The 20,920-nt window shown below is 44.6% G+C and overlaps 1 protein-coding gene across 1 annotated transcript in view; it reads right to left on the minus strand.

Moving 5' to 3' along the window:
• Positions 1-20,572, minus strand: part of LOC115467282 (akirin-2-like) — a 43,437-nt gene extending 22,865 nt beyond the window's left edge. Inside the window, exons 1-3 of the mRNA XM_030199109.1 lie at positions 20,087-20,572; positions 11,547-11,690; positions 2,331-2,480 (exon numbers count right to left, since the gene is read on the minus strand). Of these exons, the coding sequence (XP_030054969.1) occupies positions 2,331-2,480; positions 11,547-11,690; positions 20,087-20,243 (451 nt within the window). The 5' untranslated portion in view covers positions 20,244-20,572. The remainder of the gene's footprint in view (positions 1-2,330; positions 2,481-11,546; positions 11,691-20,086) is intronic.
• Positions 20,573-20,920: the final 348 nt, after the last annotated feature.

Raw genomic sequence — 20,920 nt, forward strand, 5'->3', positions numbered from 1 at the left:
GCTCTGCAGAACACAGTTTGTGCGAGCCAGCATACCCTACTACAGGCAGACGTGCGAGGGCTTGTCTGACTGCCCTGGCTCCAAGCATATCGTCCCCGGCTCTCTGTGTGCGCCTAGAGGGAAATTCCCTACCTACTTCTTTACAAATAGCATTAGCCCCTGACAAAGGCAATAAAGCTAGCCAGGCCAATTGAATTAATTTTTTTTTTCTTTTGGTATATGTGCAGCTAAAGCAAGCACTTAGGGAAAGCCTGGGAGCCGCAAGGGGAGCCCATGGAAAGCAAACCCAAACAGGGTGAACAGGCAAGGGGGTGGGGGGGATAGGGACCCGCACCCTTGGTCAAAGTCCAGCAGAACAGAGTCAAAGCCTCACACAGTGGCACTAAGAAGTGCAACTGGGGGTTTGCGGAGTCAAGTTCCACCAGGTACAGTCCTGAGACTGTGACCTGGGAACAGCCACCGTTAGGTTCGACCACACTATGTGGTAGCAACCAGAACGGTGAGGAGCTAAGCCAGGGACAGCAGCACTGTCAGAATGACCTACTACCTGGTGAAGGTACAGAAAAATACTTGTTTGTTCTAGGGAGCATCTCTGCTTATGCTGGTGATGTCACTGGCAGAATTCAGTTTTCTCTACCTCCACCTGCTGGTAGGAAAAGATAACACCCATTTGTGCAGAATGGTGGCGCTGAGGCTAAGAAATACTTTTTTTTTTTTTCTTTTTTATACATTTAAACTTAACAATGTTTGGGTTTATCCCCCATTTTCTTCATTAGAATCTACTTTCCATTTTCTGAATAAGATGTCATCACCATTAAACCACACTAGCCATATCTGGTCTTTTGTTCTTTTCTCATGCCATCACTACGCTGTTTCCCATCACAAATGGAATTTCAATCCATACTGCATTTTGTTTCCTACAGAACTTCTATCTTTGACACACAGGACTAATCATCTATCTAAAATTACAACTGTCACTCTATGCAAGCTACCCCACTGCCTTTCAGGATAAGTGCTGTTTTTGAGTTTAACTGCTGCTCTTTGCAAGTTGAGTTTAACTGCTGCTCTTTGCAAGTTAACCCATATTTTAGTTTTTCTTCTCTCAGTCTTCAGCTTCAAAACTATTTGTCTAACATTTGTTACTTTCCCTTGACAATAACTTTCCACCTGGGAAGACAACTATCCATATGCTACATAAAACAAAATGATGTACAAAAACTAGGGTGGGCAGCGATTACAATTTTAAAATCGAAATTAACCATGAAATTAAAAATTTTAAAGCACACAATTAATCGCACTTAATCATGGCATGTATTTTGAGCACATGCTTTTACAATTTTTTTTTAACATCTTTTTGAACAGATGCTCAGCTTGGCTGATTATCCTTCACAATAACATGCTATTCAATTAGGGGTGGGCAACGATGAAAACTTTTAATCAAAATTAATCGTGGTATTAAAAATTTTAATCATATGATTAGTCACACCTCTGGGCTGGATGGCTTGGTACTAGTAAATTCCCATTAAACGGAAATTATTTAAACATGCTGAATGTAATGAAAAGTTGCATACACACTTCCTTCCCACAGCACATTGCTCTCCCTCCCCTCATACAGGTACCTGTCTCCTTTCCTGCGACATCTTTCCCCTGTACATGCACCCAAGTGTCTCTCCTTCTGCTGCTAAATCTATTATTCCTGAAACACAGACCCCCTTTTCTCTCCTCTCCTACTTCCGACTCCCCCCAGCATACAGGTTCAGCACACACACACACACACACACCCCCAGCATGTATCTTAACATTTATCTGGCTCTTCATAAAGTCTCTAACAGAGATTCCCACATGCTACATGCAACTGATGCCTTCCCTCTGCTACATTAAGGAAAGGTGAAATAGGATATGCAGGGGAGAGAAAGCAATGCTGGACACCAGACAGCAGTTAAAAAGTTTGATCATGATAAAATTTAATCGTAGTTAAAATAAAATAAAAAAATTAATCACATTAATATTGCACTAAATACCCACCTCTAATAAAAACAGAATACTAGATACGACTGTGTTGGTTTTAGGGTGGGACTGTGGGTGTATCGCGAGTTGTTTTTGCCACTGTAAATTTCTATTCCTTTTTTTTTCCTCTCTCATGTTTAATGCCTTGCTAGGAAGGCAAGAGAGGATTGAATAAAAGTAAAACACCCAAAAACAACAACTCCAGTTGCCAGATTCATTTAAGTGCACTTAACTTCAACTTAGAAAAGCAATTTAGGTTACCATATTTCATCAATATATCCTAATACTATAATTTATATCCTGGTTTTAACGGCATAGCATACCTGCAAGTTTTGTAGTCAAAATTTCTTCATACTCTTCACGGACTCTCTCTTCACGTTCTTTAAGCAAACGTTCGAAGATCATTCCAACTTGTCTTAGGGTAAATAGTGGCTGCTCTTTTTTCAGTGGTGGTGATGATGCAGGTGTAGTGCCTTTGAACAATTGAATTTACAATTTTTAAGTCACATCTTTTGATATCTTAGTTTGATAGTCATTCATATTTTAACATAAAAGACGAGCTGTACAAATCTAATATAATAATTCGCACCTCCAACGTTCTGAAGCTGACTCCGTGGCAGCCTCCCCCTTCCCCCCCCCCCCTGAAGCACACCAGCATTAAATAGAAAACCTTTTTTTTAAATGCCCTGGGCACTGCAGAGGCCACCCCCACCCGGGAACCTGCCTACATTAAATATAAATTTTTTATTTTTTTTTTATTTTAAACCTGGGCACTGCAGAGACCATCTCCACTCCAAAACCCAACATTATTGGTGGGGGTGGGTTTTTCACTGCCTAGGGAAAAAAGATGAAATATACCTTTTTTTCTCCTAGGCAGTGAAGAGCCCACCACCACCATTACACTCACACCCACAAAAAAAACACCATTCAGACAAAAACTGAAATGGAGACCCCGCTTCTCTCCACCCAAGAAAACCAGTCTCTAAAAGCAGGGCAATAACAGATATTATTTATTTTTCTCCTGTACTCTGCAAAGTACAAAACTAAACATTTTTTTTTTTTTTTTTACAAAATGTACATTTCACAAAGCAGGCACATCTCAATCTTTAAAAAAAATATTACATAAAAATATATATATATTTTTTCTACCTTTGTTGTCTGAGCACTTTATTTTTCTGATTGGGCTGGTCCCGCTTTCTTCCACTTTCCATGTGTCAGTCTTCTAAATTCTTTTCCATTTCTTCTCTTTCCTCTTGTCGTCTTCCTTTCCCATTCAATCACCAAGTCCCACTCATTTTCTGCTCTGTTCCCCTTCCCCCCACACCCCTAGCCACATCCATCTTCTGCTTCTTCTCCCTCCCTCCACCCACACCTTCTAGTTTCATTCATCTTCTGCTCCCTCTCCCTTCCCTCACACCCCCTAGCCCCAACCATCTTCTGCTCCTTTTCCATCTCTCTCTTACTCTCCCCCCCCGGTGGTTTCATTTTTTTTAACCCTTTGCCAGTTGGTCTCGCCCCCGTCTCTCTCGCTCTCCTTCCAGCAACCCCCCCCCCCCCCCCCCCGCTGCCGCCACAGCACTGGAGTCTTCCAGGTCTTTCTCTCCCTCCAGCCCCGTGCTGCCCGGTATCATCTCCTCCCCCTAGTCTTCCAATCCCTTGAGTCGCCGGCAGCTTCATTGAGAAAGCAGTACAAACTGCTTTAGATCTGTCCCTGGAAGCCCTTCTCTCTCCTACAACTTCCCGCCTACACGGGAACAGGAAGTTGAAGGAGAAAGAAAGGCTTCTGGGGGCAGGTCTAAAGCAGCGTGTGTACTGTTTTCTCGCTGATGCTATCGGCGGATCGGGGGATTGGAAGGCTCGGGCGGGGGCGATACCTGGTGCCGCGATGTTGGAAGGAGATAAAGAAAGATGAATGCATTTTGGAGAGCTGCTCTTTCCTGTCGGCCGCGGGGATATGGCACAACTCAAAGGCTGGCTGTGCACTGATTGGAGGAGCAGGGAAAACTGGGTGGGCCTAAGGTGAGATTGGGTGGGCCTGGGGCCACCCAGGCCCACCCGTAGCTATGCCCCTGCGCTAGGAAGGTAAAATTCCTTGATGAAATCAAGGACTGCTTTATGGAGCAGCTGGTACAGGAGCCGACGAGAGAAGGAAAAATTTTAGACCTAGTCCTTAGTGGAGCGCATGATCTGGTGCAGGAGGTAATTGTGCTAGGACCGCTTGATATCAGTGATCATAATATGATCAGATTTGATATTAGCTTTGAAGTTAAGTATACATAAGAAATCAAATACGTTAGTGTTTAACTTTAAAAAAGGAGACTATGATAAAATGAGAAGAACTATGAAAAAAAACCTTAGAGGAGCGGCTGCGAGTGTCAAAAATTTACATCAGGCGTGGATGTTGTTCAAAAACACCATCCTGGAAGCCCAGGCCAAATATATTCCACGTATTAAAAAAGGAGGACGGAAGACCAAACAACAGCGGGCGTGGTTAAAAAGTGAGGTGAAGGAAGCTATCAGAGATAAAAGAAAATCCTTCAGAAAATGGAAGAAGGAACCGACTGAAAATAATAAGAAACAGCATAAGGAATATCTAGTCAAATGCAAAGCGCTGATAAGGAAGGCTAAGAGGGACTTTGAAAAAAGATTGCGTTGGAGGCCAAAACACATAGCAAAAATTTTTTTAGGTATATAAGAATCGGTTTGACTGCTAGATGACCAAGGAGTAAAAGGGGCGATCAGTGAATTCTTGGAATTAGATTTGTAAATTGTTTAAAATAAAATATCTAATATAATAATTTGCTCCTGCAACGTTCCAATGTGTCTACCTACGTTCGTAACCATCTCTTGACGTCACTCTCCCGCAGTAGAAGCCTGCTTGCCTGATGTCAGGAGATGGTTTTCGAATGCAGTGAGAGACATTGGAACGTTGCAGGAGCAGCTTCAGCCCTTCCTCCAAACGCACCACCATTTCCACCCAGGGCCGCCGAGAGACTGGGCCAGGCCCAGGGCAAGACCGCCCCCGGGCCCCCCCCCGCCGCCACGCCCCCCCCCCCCCGAGGACGCCCCCCCCGTTCACCCCCTCCCCCCCCCCCCCCCCCCCGAGGTCGCCACAGCCACTGCTCCTCCCTCCACCCCCCCTCCGTCCGCCACCGGGCCCCCTGCATTGAAATCATAGTCTCACATCCGTGAAAGCAGCGCTGCAGGCGGCAGAACACCTCCCTTCGGGCCTCATTCCCTCCTTGCATCCCGCCCTCGCGGAAGTAGTGTCAGATGAGGGCGGGACACAGGGAGGGAAGGAGGCCCGAAGGGAAGCGTACTGTTGCCTGCAGCGCTGCTTTCACAGAGGTGAGACTGCGATTTCAATGCAGAGGAAGGAAGAAATACTAATTAGACCCTGTAACAGACATATTGCACTTTTGCAAACACAGTCTGGCATGGCCAAGCCTTCATTTATCTACAAGAAAGCACAAAAGTCTGCTGGCAAGCTACAGAAAAGATCCAGTATGCTGGCAGCATTAGCATCCCATGATGGGGGACATTTCTGGAATTCTCACACCCTCTTGATAATTACTCACAGTATCTGTGTGAAACACACTCTCTCACACTCACTGTGGCTCACATACGCACTCGAACACAGTCTCATTCTCACGCACACACTCTCTCTCACAGACACACTCGCACCTTCACTCACTCTCTCTCTGTCACACACACACACTCGCACATTCACTCTCTCTCTCTCACACAGTCACTCTCACACACACTCTCTCGAACATACACACTCCAAGGAAAACTTTGCTAGCGCCCGTTTCATTTGTGTCAGAAACGGGCCTTTTTTACTAGTTAAAAAATAAAATCCTTTGAATGAAGCCATAAAGATTTAGTAACATCAGTAATAAAATATTCTTTTAGGACAAATCCCGACTCCAATTTGACCAATATCAAAAGACCATCCCCTCTACACTTCAGCCTAGGGATTTGAAATACTAAATAACCTGGTGGACAAAGTTGATTCACAATCACAGTGTCTGATTCAAGTAACCAGGACTCGGTGATACACAAAACATCCATCTTGTATGAACGAACTAGGTTGAACAAGATGGAGGTCTTATTTCTTAATGAATGAGCATTGATCATTCTCCTAAGTTTCTAATGTCCATTTCTATAGGTACATGCAGTAATTTGAGGAGAGATCTAAACTCTCTTAGACTGTGGGGAATGAGTCACAGAAGCCAATGCACCGTGCCTACCCTGCCCTAAAACCACAGGAATTAAAGCCATATTTTAATAAAATACTTAAGAACACCAATAACTGCTCAAACCCGCCCAAAGTCTGCATGAAGGAGTTCGGGGACACTTAGATGACATCTTCCAGACTTCCCGTGGCTTGGCACAACTGAGAAGCCAGGGTCCATTGGGCAGTTTTCATGTGAAGATGTGTTATGGGTGTCACAGACTGTGGACTCCATATGGCCCAGTAACCTCAACATCTGCAGAGCTGTGACCTGCTGAGAAGTTTGAACCCGAGAAGCCAGTGCGATCAGAGTGTCCACTCTTGGGTTCAGGAGGAAGGCTCGAATCTTCTTCCTATCAATCAGGGCTCCAATGAATTCCAATTGTTGAGCAGGGTGTAGATGGGACTTGGAGCTGTTCAAAACAAACCCTACTAGCTCGAGCACCCAAATAGTCCTCTGCATGGACTCCTGAGCACCGTCCTCCAACTTGCTCTTCACCAGCCATAAGGACTCCTGAGCACCGTCCTCTAACTTGCTCTTCACCAGCCATAAGGGAGGACATGGACTCCCAGTCTGTGTAGCAATGCTGCGACTACCACTAGACATTTAGTAAATACCCTGGGGGCTGGCATGAGGCCAAAGGGCAACACATGGTACTGGAAGTGCTGTGTTCCCAGCTGAAACCATAGATACTTCTAGCCCACCAGAAGTATTGGGATATGGGTATATGCATCCTTTAAGTCCAGAGAGCATAGCCAATCGTTTTCATTAATCACTAGGAGAAGGGTGCCCAGGAAAACCATCCTGAATTTTTCTTTGACCAGAAATTTGTTCAGGGCACTTAGGTCTAGCATAGAACGCATCCCTCCTGTCTTCTTTTGCACAAAGAAGTATCTGGAATAGAATTTCTTCCCCTGTTCCCCTAGTGGAACGGGCTCTACCACATGGGCCTTCAGAAGGGCGGAGAGTTCCTCTGCAAGAACCTGCTCATGCTGAGAGCTGAAATAATGACCTCTCAGTGTGCAATTTGGAGGTTTCCGACGCCAACTGAGGGCATATCCGAGCTGGACTATTTGGAGAACCTACCAGTTGGAGGTTACAAGAGGCCACCTTTTGTGGAAAAGCTTCAGCTTCCCCCCGACCGGCAATTTGTCTGAGACAGACACTGACAGCGGCTATGCTCTACTGGAAACAGTCAAAGGCTCATCCCCTGCTGCGCATGCTGTTAAAAAGGAACGGGTGTGCTGGACCTGAGCAGGCTGGCGAGAGAAGGTGGTATACCTTCTCAACTTGCCAAAAGTGCTCCTAGATGAGGACGTAGATGCAGAAGGTGCCCGGTGGGAGAGAGAAGAGATCATATCAGTGTGTTCCTTGATTGGGTCAGTGACCTCCTCAACCTTCTCTCCAACAAAGGTTATCCTTCCGGCACGAAGCATCCCCCAAGCTCTGCTGAACCGCAGGTTTCAAGTCAGAGTCATGCAGCCATGAGAGCCTGCGTATCGCTATACTTTGGGCAAAGCTCCTGGATGCCACATCAAAGTATCATAGGCACCCCGGCCAAGAATTTACAATACACCTTCTGCTGCTTGGCCTACTTGCAAATCGACTCGGCTTGCTCCGGTGGGAGAGAAGTCCGCCAAGTCAACCATCTTGTGAGTCCCACAAGTAGACGCTCGTGAACAGCCAGTATGAATGTATATGTGCCACAAGCATATAGGCTTGGAACATCTTCCTCCCAAAAGAGTTCAAGGTTCTAGCTTCTCTGCCGGCGGCACCAAAGCATTGTCTCTAGTAACTCCTGGCTCTTCTGAGAGTGGATTCCACAACCACAGAATGATGGGACAACTGAGGCTTATCAAATTCAAGGGTACTGTGGATTCAGTACACAGTATCGATCTTCTTAGGCAATACCGGGACAGACAGACTTCCAGTTCCGCACAAGAACATCCTGAAGGATCTCATGCACTGGTACAGTCACAGCCTCTCTAGGATACTCATAGTCCAGGACCTTGAGCAGGTTTATCCTCCACCTACAAAGGAAATGGAATGGCAGCTGCCATTTCCTTAAGAGGGGAAGGAAAGTCTGCTCCCTGTCCTGTGGAGGGGAGAGGTCAAAGGAGACACCATAGGACTCATCCTCCGAAAAAAGTACCACAAATCCTCCTCCGACTCCCATGATTGATCCTCATTCGTGTCAGTCAAAACCTCCTCATGGGAGAGCTGAGACTGAACCTGCCTCGACCTAGAAGAACCATGCCCCCGAAAAGAGTGTAGAGGGGGTACTGGCCTGGGTGGCAGTTGACACCAGGGCCGCACACGACAGATCCAGACATTGGAGGCCGCACTGCAGGCTGAGAGCCAAGTGGGGCCGCAAAGGAAGGGAAGACAGGCGCAGGCACCCCCGATGCTGATGCAGTCCATTGCATGAAGCCAGCCAGCAGCTCAGGGAGCAAGGCCCGGATGCACTCGAGACCGACATCGGGAAAGGCTGGGGCACCAGTTCACAGACAGTCTGCAGATCCGCTGAAGTCGAAACGAGAGCCTGGTCCTGGCTGCTGAGAGACCGATGCACTGACACCTCTTGTATGGAGGGGGAGTAGTCCTCCCAACGCCGATGCTTCTCAGGTGCCGAATCCCTCAATACCCCTGAGCTCCCAGTACTGTGTATCAAGGGGGATCAAAGCCTACACTCGAAGCCGGTCATCGAGGCTCCTCGATGCCGACAAGGAAGATGTCGAATCCTCATGCCATCTTGTGGTCAGGTCCAATACAGGTCAGTCCCGGGGGCCCTGTACAGCAGTCGGCATTGAAGCAGGTGGCGACCCACTCGATGCACCACTGCTCCCAGCGCCTACAGGTCTAGCAGCCATACGTACTGATGCTCCTGATGCCTGTGTGACACCCGATGTTGATGCCAAGGAATCAGACCGGGCTCCAAAATTCTCTCGTTGAGCATCTCTGGTTAATTGGGTTCTTTTCTTCATACAAGACACAGAATACAGTTAGCAGGGCTATAATCAGGACCCAGACACTGAAGACACTAAGAATGGGTGTCTTTACCAGAGATGGTCTGATTGCACCGGGTACAGCGCTTAAAGCCACTGGGAACTTTCATGGACATAGAAGGAAAAACCTCTGCAGCCAAATCAAACGACGTGATGGTGCACAAAAAGGAGCAAGGCACTAGAGAAAAACCCCCAGCGAGAACGCGACCGGACCAGGGCCTTAAAAACAGCCCAGTAACGCAGAAAACAAAGGACAAACTTAAAAAGCGGGAAAAGAAACTAAAAATAATAAAGGAAGAACAAAAGGGGAACCCGAACATGGGCACTAAAGAATACAGCATAGAAAATCACCGAAAGGCATACAAAAAAAGCTCTTCAGACCGAGCTGTGAAGAGCAGCACAAAAATGCAGCCACACTTCACTGCAGTAACCGCGCCCTCGCGGCGGGCAGAAAGGCACTCGCGCATGTGCGGTGGAGCATGTGTTGTGCTCCAGAAAGCTCTTAAAAGCTTGTTACAAGCTACAGACCGGGCAACGTGGGATCGCGTTACCTACACGTGAGAATAAATAGGCCTGCTTAGGAGAAAAAAAAAAAGTTTCCCACTATTCAAACAAAGGAAGCAGTCTCCACAAGTAGCCATATACAACTCCAGCTTTCCCACCAACCATCCCCGAGCAACCTTCCCCTATATAAAAAGCCAGTCTCTCCATCCATCCATGCTACACACATACAGCCCTTCTCACAAATCCCCCAAACACTTCCACACACATCCCTGCGCAAATACCCAAATCCATCACCCACCTTACCTCACAAACACACACCCCACTTTCACAGTCATTCCCCATGTAATCTCTACTCAGTAATCAAACACTTCCCACAGTCTAAATTAACAGTCTCATCCAGGCCCTAAGGGCACTTTCTGGGCTGGTTGGAGCGCTAGCAGCTTGCTCCCTCTATCCACTTTCTGCCAGCAAAATTCCACCAGCCTCTCACACACATCCATTAGGGCAGGACCAGATTCTTCCGGCTGTGGCACTTCTCAGATCATGCGCCTCTTCCAGCGTTATTACTTTTTATGCATACCATTTATGGTAACCAAAAGGCCACATGGAAAAGTCCACCAATAGTGCCAGTTCTGCTGTGCCATCGCTCTTATAATGTCCTTGAAGGTTCTGCACTTCTGAAGCTTACTATAGGCAAGATCTTGGTACAATTCAATCTGCAGCGCATTCCATTGCACCTGTCCCACATCCTGGGCTTTGCAGACGAATGTCTGTATCTACAAATCATTGAAAACAGATTATATCTCTAGGTCTGTCTGTTGGTTGGGGCCCCAGCAACCTATGTGCTCACTTTATTGGTAGATCAAACACATCATCCTGCAGGCGCCATGACACCAGCTACTTGATCACCTCTGCCACATTCCTATTTCTGTCTCAGAACTCTGTGCACCCTTAAGTTATTACAATGGGCGTGATTTTCCATGTCTTCCACTTTTTTGGCCAATTTTAAGTATTCAGTTCTCAGTTCCTCTGAACTCGATTGTACAACTGACACCCCTTCTTCACAAATGTCCATGAGGCTTTCCACAACGTCGAGCCGGCCTCCCATATCAGCCAAATCAGATTTGAGCTCCTGGACCACATTTCAAACATGCATCTTTGAGGAGGAGATCTCTGCTTTCATCTCCTCTAACAGCATGCGCAGATACGCTTTGGTAACACCCTCTGAAGTTCCCGGACACATCATGAACCTCACCTTTACCGCCATCCTTCTGCGGTCAGAAGCCACGTGGCCCTTATTCTCTAGTCTGTAGCAGAGCCTTCCTATTTTTAAGATTTTTTTTGGATGCCATGCGTGCTCCTCAGTGCTTCACCTACTCATAAGAACATATACATCTATATATTTTGTGTTCACACACAGATCCAGCATTATAGTAGGTGCTCCAAAAAGGTGTCTCATACCCTACCATCACATGAATAGTGGAAGCAGGACTCAACCCACTGCGGGACACTGCTAAATCTATGCACTTCTGCCAATGCCCTACAGTGGTGCATTAAAGGCAAAATTTACTGTGCTTTTTTTTCCCTTAGGCACAGAATGATCAAGCAGCTTTAGTGAAAAAAAAAAAAAAAGCCATAAAAGGGGCTGTGATAGACATCGAAAGGTATCTCTCCTCCCCCACTACACTTCAACTTCACTGAAGACAGAACACAGAAGGTGTTTTTGGGTCAACTCCTTAAGGAGATCATGTGCCCTCTTCATGTACTCAAGTGACATTCTGACAAAGTTCATTACCTGGTATAGTTGGTCCATCAAGAAGAAAAGTGTGTGACTGTGAGTCATTTAAACAGCAAGGGTCTGTCTGCTGGAAAGTATTTTCCAAATGTTTCCTCTTCTGAATGCGCTTATGCTCTTGCTTTATGTTGTACAGAATTTGCTCTAAAAAGCAAAAAGGAATAAGAGAATCAAAAACGACCTTATAAAAAATTACAAAAAAAGAGCAGAATTATTTAAAGTATTTTCAGAAACATAAATTAAGGATTAAGTGATACAAAGTATAAAATATTTTGCCAGCCTAAAAACTGCTAGCTTTGAGTCAAGTGAACGTTTTCTTAGAATATGTGTACATCTGTTTTACATAAATTTGTTTGGTTTCACACAGTCTGTGAGCATCCTGGTGCGACCATGTGGTATCGCAACATTCATGAGGCCCAGACCTGCCAAACATAAAAGAAAGAAACAAATAATAAGTTAATAAAAATAAATCTTTAAAGGATTGGGTTTAAAACAGTAGCACTCTTGGTCGTGGAGAAAAGTAATTTCTTTGAAGATTGGGATAACCACTTGTAACCACTCGCCTCCACCTACCCTCCTCTCTTCCTTCCCGTTCACATTAATTGATTTGATTACTTTATTTATTTTTTATCTATTAGATTGTAAGCTCTCTGAGCAGGGACTGTCTTTCTTCTATGTTTGTGCAGCACTGCGTATGCCTTGTAGCGCTATAGAAATGCTAAATAGTAGTAGTAGTAGATGGGTAGGTAAACTCAAGATACGAAGGGTGTGCAGCAAAATAGTCCAGGTACGGAGTGAGTGTATAGTCAGTCACCGCTTGTATTAAAGGCTTGGGAGAAGAGCCAGGCTTTCACCTGCTTCCTGAAGTAGAGGTCGTCTCAAGTTAGCTGTAGCCCCTCTGGGAGTAAGTTCCAGAGTGTGGGGGCTACTCCTGAGAAAGCTTGACCCTACCTGTCCCTCTAACTACCGCCCCATTTCACTCCTATCCTTCCTCCCCAAATTACTTGAACGCGCTGTTCACAGCCGTTGCCTTGATTTTCTCTCCTCTCATGCCATCCTCAATCCGCTTCAATCTGACTTTCGCCCACTACACTCGACAGAAACGGCACTATCTAAAATCTGCAATGACCTGTTCCTCGCCAAATCCAAACTTCATTACTCCATCCTCATCCTCCTTGACCTACCTGCCGCTTTTGACACTGTCAATCACAACCTACTTCTCAACACACTGTCCTCTTTTGGGTTCCAGGGCTCCGTCCTCTCCTGGTTCTCTTCTCATCTCTCCCATCGTACCTTCAGAGTTCACTCTCATGGTTCGTCCTCCACCCCTATCCCGCTCTCTGTTGGAGTCCCTCAGGGATCTGTCCTTGGACCCTTCTTTTTTCAATCTACACCTCTTCCCTGTGCTCCCTGATCTCATCTCATGGCTTCCACTATCATCTGTATGCTCTCGACACCCAGCTTTATCTCTCCACACCAGACATCACTGCGGAAACCCAGGCCAAAGTATCGGCCTGCTTATCCGACATTGCTGCCTGGATGTCCACCCACCACCTGAAACTGAACATGGCCAAGACCGAACTTCTTGTCTTCCCATCCAAACCCACTTCTTCTCTCCCTCCACTCTCAATCTCAGTTGATAACACCCTCATCGTCCCCGTCTCATCTGCCCGCAACCTCGGTGTTATCTTCGACTCCTCCCTCTCCTTCTCTGCGCATATCCAGCAGATAGCCAAGACCTGTCGCTTCTTCCTCTATAACATTAGCAAAATTCGCCCTTTCCTCTCTGAGCACACCACCCGAACTCTCATCCACTCTCTCATTACCTCTCGCCTTGACTACTGCAACCTACTCCTCACTGGTCTCCCACTTAGCCATCTATCCCCCCTTCAGTCCGTTCAGAACTCTGCTGCACGTCTTATCTTCCGCCTGGACCGATATACTCATATCACCCCTCTCCTCAAGTCACTTCACTCGCTTCCAATCAGGTACCGCATACAGTTCAAGCTTCTGCTACTAACCTACAAATTCACTCGATCTGCAGCCCCTCCTTACCTCTCAACCCTCATCTCCCCTTACGTTCCTACCCGTAACCTCCGCTCTCAAGACAAATCCCTCCTTTCAGTACCCTTCTCCACCACCGCCAACTCCAGGCTCCGCCCTTTCTGCCTCGCCTCACCCCATGCGTGGAACAAACTCCCTGAGCCCATACGCCAGGCCCCCTCCCTGCCCATCTTCAAATCATTGCTCAAAGCCCACCTCTTCAATATCGCCTTCGGCACCTAACCACTACACCTCTACTCAGGAAATCTAGACTGCCCCAACTTGACATTTCGTCCTTTAGATTGTAAGCTCCTTTGAGCAAGGACCGTCCTTCCTTGTTAATTTGTACAGCGCTGCGTAACCCTAGTAGCGCTCTAGAAATGTTAAGTAGTAGTACACAAAGCCAGAATCTCATGGATGCTTCAAAGACCTGGCAACAAAAAGTAGGCATTTCCAAAAGGTACAGAATCAATAATATATTAACTGTAACAATTCCTTATTAACCTAAACCCTCTCTATACCCTTGATCAAAAATACCCCCTCTCGTCCTCCCACTCTCCCCACCCTTCCCTGCTCAAAGATTAGCCAGCTTATGATAAGGCTTCAAACCGAGATGCTAATAAATCCACATAGATTTGTTGCACTGTAAACCATGCTTTTTTTTTTAACTATGGATTTTAAACTATGTCAAAGCGACACAATACAGGATTGGAAATCAAAGAAAAGAAAAAAAAATTATCACAGCAAATAATTCTAACAAAATTCACAACCCACATCAAAAAAGGCAATTTTACCAATCATGAAACCACTAAGACAAGCATGAGTAAGAACTAAAAAAACTAGATCCGTATTATCTCAAACTCAAAGATGCAGAATCTATTTCTCGTGTCCCTTCAGAAATTGCTCCAGTTGCAATTAATCCCAAAATAAATTATTTCCCCTAAAATACAAGAAGACATTTACATGGAAATTTAAGAAAAAAAGGTTTCACCCAAAGCTACAACCTGAGACTTCAGGGTTTAAAAAAAAAAAAGCCCTGCACTTCAGTTAGGTAGCTCTGGATACATCTGGAAATACAGAAATTTTTTGAAGCCCTGACATTTAAATGTTAAAATGAAGTGTTAATACCACCAGAACTAGGAACCAGAAAAGTTCATGCTGTTTTCAGCTCATTCTGTATTTATTGTTGCCTCTTTGTCAGGCAGGTTTGTACCTTTAACTGGTAACTATACCTTCTTAAAATGTATTATTTCGTTTTACCTTCCTCTGTTTGTTCAGAGGCATCTGGTATTCTACTATAAACAGATAGAGGTATTTTAGGAAAGACTAAGGGGAAACAATTGAATGATTTGTTGCTCAGTCACCAAACTTGTACTGCTTGTTTTATTCTTTGTTCACAGGGATTTTACATACTATTGTTGAAAGAAATGGTGTGGTTTTAAACATGTGCATGTGTATCCCAAGACTGACATAGCCAGAATAGTGGATCTTTGTTAATTAATTTTTTATTATCTTTTTTCCTTTTTCAGAATTTGAATTATAAATTTAGGCTTCTTATGGAATCAGGGTTTTATTCATACATAGCCATCCTTTTAATTTTTTATTATATGCACGCCACTGAGACTTTTTTTATTAACTGCAGAAAAAAAAAAATCTCCACGGAGCCTTTAAACAGTATTGCTTGTGACTTTTTTTTACTTCTGGAATGGCTGTGCAATGTGCATTTGTGCACATAAGTACTTCTTGCCCTAGGACATTGTTTTGGTAATCCACTTGGATATCATACATAAGGTTAAGTCCAGTTCTGAATTCATAGACTGATCTGATCTAATGCCTCTTAGGTCTTTGTCTTTTGTTTGTTTGTGGGTGTTTGTGTTACCTCTTATATACAATCATTATGTGACCATTTTTGAATTTCTTAATTTTGTGGGTAGTACAATCAGTACATACAGATAGTTTCTCTCCTGAATACATATTAGTTGTCTAAACAATGTAACAAAATATTTCTTTTATGATTTCCCTAATAACCAGGTTAGCTACTTAGATTCTGTCTCATCACCATTTTTAGCACATTAGTTACAGCTAAAGTGTACTTTTTACACATTCAGTACAGAATTAGGGTCTTCCTCCAAGGTATACTTTTCCTTTAAAAATTACTTTTACCTGGAGGCTATCTTTGCCCCATCTTGATTGCAGAGACTTGTGTGCTATATTTCTTGCCTGATCTATGTGAATCTTGTAAAGGTCAGTCAAGGATGCACCTTTGTCTATTTCACTAGGATTGGTACTTTTTTACAGCTCAATTTTATTAGATTGGGTTCAAAGCTTGTTATTAACTTTTCTGATCCTATATAGTATGTTTTCTACAAAGATAACTTTTACATTAACTGTGAGATTTATTGATAGGCTCATGCCTGTATCCTCTCTTATATCTACATGTTGCACACTTTTACAAATATATACGTGTGTTCTGTATCCCAGGAACAGTGAATCTAGATGAATGTTTAACTTCAGAAGTCAAGATTTTTTTTCTGTACCTTACATGAACAGGTTTTGTGCTGCTCAAGAAAAAGGGACAGTGCTTTTCTAGGCAACTGCCTAGTTTGCCCTAATCTGTTTACCTTGTTTTCCCTTTCACCATATATGAGATAGGTCATTAGATTTCCTATCTGGGACCATTATCTAAATGACCCCCCCTTTCTCAATTTATTGTTTTAGGTTAATTGAAATGAATTTTCCCCTAACTTGAGTTCCTTGTGTACTTTATTATTTTAGCAACAAGATAGATGTTTCTACCTAGCATATTTACCGTTCAGATGTTAACTGTAAACAGATGGAATATTAAACTTTTCTCACTCTGTGTCCTTTCTGTGCCTTGTTTTGTATCAATGGAGAAACAGTGCGCCTTCCTTGATTACATGGTGACCTAATCTTATTTATTATGCAAGCTATTAATTAGTTTTCTTAGGAACTTTATTTTCACTAAATTGCACTGTTCAAAATGTATTTTATTCTGTATTAAATATAACTAGAACTGTGTAAAGCATATGGCCCTACTCTGTTTAATTGCTGTATTGTTTTGAATCATACTTTTATTTACTATTAGTTGAAGCTTTGCTGAAGCAGCATGATACATCCAATGTGAACTCCCTCCTCTGTATACCATGTTCTCCCTTGCAACTGTGTACAGCTTGCTGATCTGCAATACCAGAACAAACGCTGATCCCTGATGATGCATCTGTCTCCTGAACTGTCAGCCCATCAGAAGCAAAGTTTTTAAAAAGACACAGACTTGGCAGCTTTCTTGCTATCTATATTTACAAAACCTTATGGACTTTTTCCTAGTTTTCTATTTTTTTGTATTATCTTTCTCCTAGTTCTGTTATTTCCCACTAGTTTACTGTTTTGTATTTCCTTATTTTGTATCCTGTGATCAGATTTGTTAATACGTTAATTACCTCCTATAATTGTATGGCACTTGATTATCTTCTTGCATCCCACTGTGGACATTGTAATGTTTTAAATAGTCCTAACTGTTGCACTCTTATTTTTATTTGTACACATATTGTAATGGACAACATTCATAATCTTGCCAAATTGTATGTTCATGCTTAGCCAACACTGTCATTCTCCCCCACACTTTCTTGCTGAAGAACATACCATTGATTAGCCTCCTGCACAAGAGTATTATACTATGCAAATTTTATTTTACAATAAAAACGCTTAGCCTGAAACCATCTGCAACTATTTCTCTTTTCAAGTGAGTATGTGTTCCATGTGCACTAAGCACTAGTCTTAAGACTCGGCGCCTATTTGCAGGGGGACATATACATGGGCGGTGAATGGGCAGGTCCCATGTTTACAAATGTAGTTTACAGAATGCTGTATGTTAAATGCTAAAATGCAACATTTAGGCATGCACAATTACACTTGCCACTAACCAGACTTAAGTGGTCAAGCCTAAATGCTGGCATAAGTGCCACTTTATTCTATAATGGCATCTGGACATCCACATGCAGTTACAAAATAGCACTTAAAGCCCAGCCTTTCAGCACCCTATACTGAACTGCCCCCCATTGTGGATATCCTGAAAACCTGGTCGAGTGTGCCCTGAGGACTGGGTTGAGCACCACTGCAGTAGAGTGGAACCCAGAATTTCCTCAGGCAGGGTGCTGCTGTTTCCTAATTTATTTAGGGAAGGGGGGGGGGATGTGACAAAAATATAGGAACTGTCTGGCAAAAATCCACTAGACGCCAAGGAACAGAGGTTGACACAATGACTTCCACACGAGAAGTTGCAAAGCACAAAAGTCTTTTATTAGGGCACCAGGATGAGACCCAACCTATTGTAGGGCCATGTTTAAGCAGACAACCCACTTGCTCAGGGGTCACTAAAAACCACTCTGAAGATAGAGCACTGTGTTTGGTCCCTGATACAACAATCACAGTGATAATAATGATAACAGGAACACTGCCAGCTGAGGGCAGAGTGGTCAAGTAAGGCAAACGCCAAGAAAATGCCATCAACAGGTGCAAAAGATGAAATGCAGATCACCATGGTGGACAAAGGAAAAATATAAACAACATAAAAGAATGTTACACATATGCATGTTGTGATGGTGCCTGATAGGACACATTCAAGAGTGCTCAAGGAACTCTGAGAAGTTCTGGCGGCTCTGCTGACTGACCTCTTCAATGCTTCCATAGAGTCTAGAGTGGTCCCGGAGGACTGGAGAAGGGCGGATGTGGTCCCCTTACACAAGAGTGGAAGTAAAAACGTTGGGAATTACAGATCTGTCAGTCTGACCTTGGTGGTGAGCAAACTAATGGAAATGCTTCTAAAGCAGAGGATTGTGAGGTTTCTCGAATTGAATGGCCTGCAGGACCCGAGGCATCATGGCTTCACTACAGGCAGGTCATGCCAGACGAATCTCAGATTTCTTTGACTGAGTGACTAAACAGTAGCACGTGGGAGGAGCACGCTAGATGTACTGTACTTAGATTTCAGCAAAGTCTTCGACACAGGTCTACACAGGCGACTCATAAATAAACTGAGTACTCTTGGTATGGGACTAGAGTAACTGACTGGGTTAAAAACTGGTTGAACATAAGGAGACAGAAGGTAGTGGTAAATGGAGCTTGCTCTGAGAATGTTATCAGTGGAGTGCTGCAAGGATCGGTCCTAGGACCGGCTCTTTTTAACACCTTTGTGAGTGATATTGTGGAAGAGCTGTCTGAAAAGGTTTGTCTCTTTGCGGATGATACCAAACTCTGCAACAGGGTGGACACCCTGGAAGGTGTGGATGACCTAGCGAAACTTGAGGAACGGTCCAATATTTGGCAACTGAGATTTAATGATAAAAAATGCAAGGTCATGCGCTTGGGTCACAAGAATCCAAGTGAACGGTACAATATAGGGGGTGAAGTGCTTCTGTGTACAAAGGCAGGGCGAGACTTGGGGGTAATTAAGGTCATCACACATAAAGTTTCCAAACAGGCTGAAAAAGCGAGTCAGTCAGGATGCTTGGGTGCATAAGGAGAGGGATGACCAGCAAGAACAAAGAGGTGATAGTTCCCTTGTAAGTCTTTGGAAAGGCCCCATTTAGAGTACTGTGTGCAATTCTGGAAACCACACCTACGGAAGGATATAAACAGGATGGAGTCGGTCCAGAGGGCAGCTTCAAACCTGGTAAGCGGTCTTGATCATAAAACATATTGGAACAGGCTCAGGAACCTTGACATGTACAGTGGGAGAGAGGAGATAAGAGTAGGCATTTAAATATCTTAGGGGCATTAATGCACAAGAAGTGAGCCTTTTTCAAATGAAGGAAAATTCTGGAATGAGTGGGCATACGATGAAGTTACGAGGAGATAGGCTTAAATGGAATCTAAGAAAGTATTCGTTCACAGACTGGGTGGTGGAAGCGTGGAACGGCCTCCCAATGGAGGTCGTGGAGACGAGGACTGTATCGGAATTTAAGAAAGCACGGGATCCCTTAGGAGAAGGAAGTTTGTGGTTAGAGAGGTTGGGAAGTCTGGATGGGCCAGTTGGCCTTTATCTGCAGTCATGTTTCTAAGTTTCTACATGTGCCACTATTCTATAACAGTAGAGCTCAAACGGCATTTATATTTGGGTACTATGAATACAGAATTGTATTAAATGAATAGGCATAAGAAATTTGCATACCAAGCAGTTGATGCATGCAAATCTATCTTATACACATTAGATTGTTGACACCCTGACAACCAGATTGGCAGGCCCCACTGGGTTGAGAAGCACTGCTCTAAGCCGCCAGGCCAATTTCTAAGGTAAACAAAAATAAAACTTAAGCCAAAAGGTCACAAATAAAGCGCCCAATCTTAGTCCCTGCCTCATTCTTTCGACACTAGCTAAGCAACAGAGTCACAACCTGGCGCTCCAACACATTTCCATGCAGGTGGAGCAGGGGAGGAGAAGCCATTCCGCACAATCCCATCCATTATCTCCCGCTACCCACCGGCTGCGAGCCGCGAGGGCTCCAGACGAAAGCTATTCTGCGGGGGGAAGCCAGCGCTAGGTGCGGACAGGGGCGCGCATCTCCGGCGCTTGGGGGACGCCTGGCTCAGCAACGGGTCGAACTCGAGAGTCCTTTTCAAGGTGGCACCGCAAGCCATGGTGGTGGCCCGTGAGCCAAGGAGGAGGCGGCGCCGGCGCGTGGGCCCCTTCACTTAGTCCTAATCCACCCAATCCGCAGCGAGGCCTCTCCCGACCAACGGCCAACTCAACCGGGCTCGCGGGAGTCGCGGCGCTAACTGGACACACGACACGGCTGACGCTCCTCTTTCTCCGGCTGCTCGTCCAATCACGCTCGTGGAATCCTGTTCCCGATAGGAACCCAGAACTTTTGTCCGGTTGGACGTTTTTTTCTGAGTGACAGCAGGAAAAGAGAACAGTTCCTCGCGCGACCTGACCTAAAACGTCACAACGCGTCTCGCCCAAGAAGGTTGGAATGGTATGTGCCTGTCTAGCCCAGGGGCCTGGCCTGAAGCCAGTGGGCGGAGCTTGTCTTCACCCCAAACGATAGTAAACGCTATAGAAAACAATAGCAAAAAGATGATGACTAAAAATAAAGGACTGCCTATGCGTGGTCCGTCTGTAAAAAGTCTAAAGCTGGCTAGGCAGTGCCTATTTGACAAGTTTTTTTATTTGTTTGAAATCTAGATATAAATATCATGACATAAAAACTGAATGTCACTAACAACAGCTTAAAAATTATTGTAGCTGGTAGAAACAGCAGTAATATATGGCCACCCGTTTCCTGGTGGGTTCATTTTAACTGTTGTAATCTGCC

This window comes from Microcaecilia unicolor, chromosome 3 (genome assembly GCF_901765095.1).
Source record: "Microcaecilia unicolor chromosome 3, aMicUni1.1, whole genome shotgun sequence".
NCBI lineage: Eukaryota > Metazoa > Chordata > Amphibia > Gymnophiona > Siphonopidae > Microcaecilia > Microcaecilia unicolor.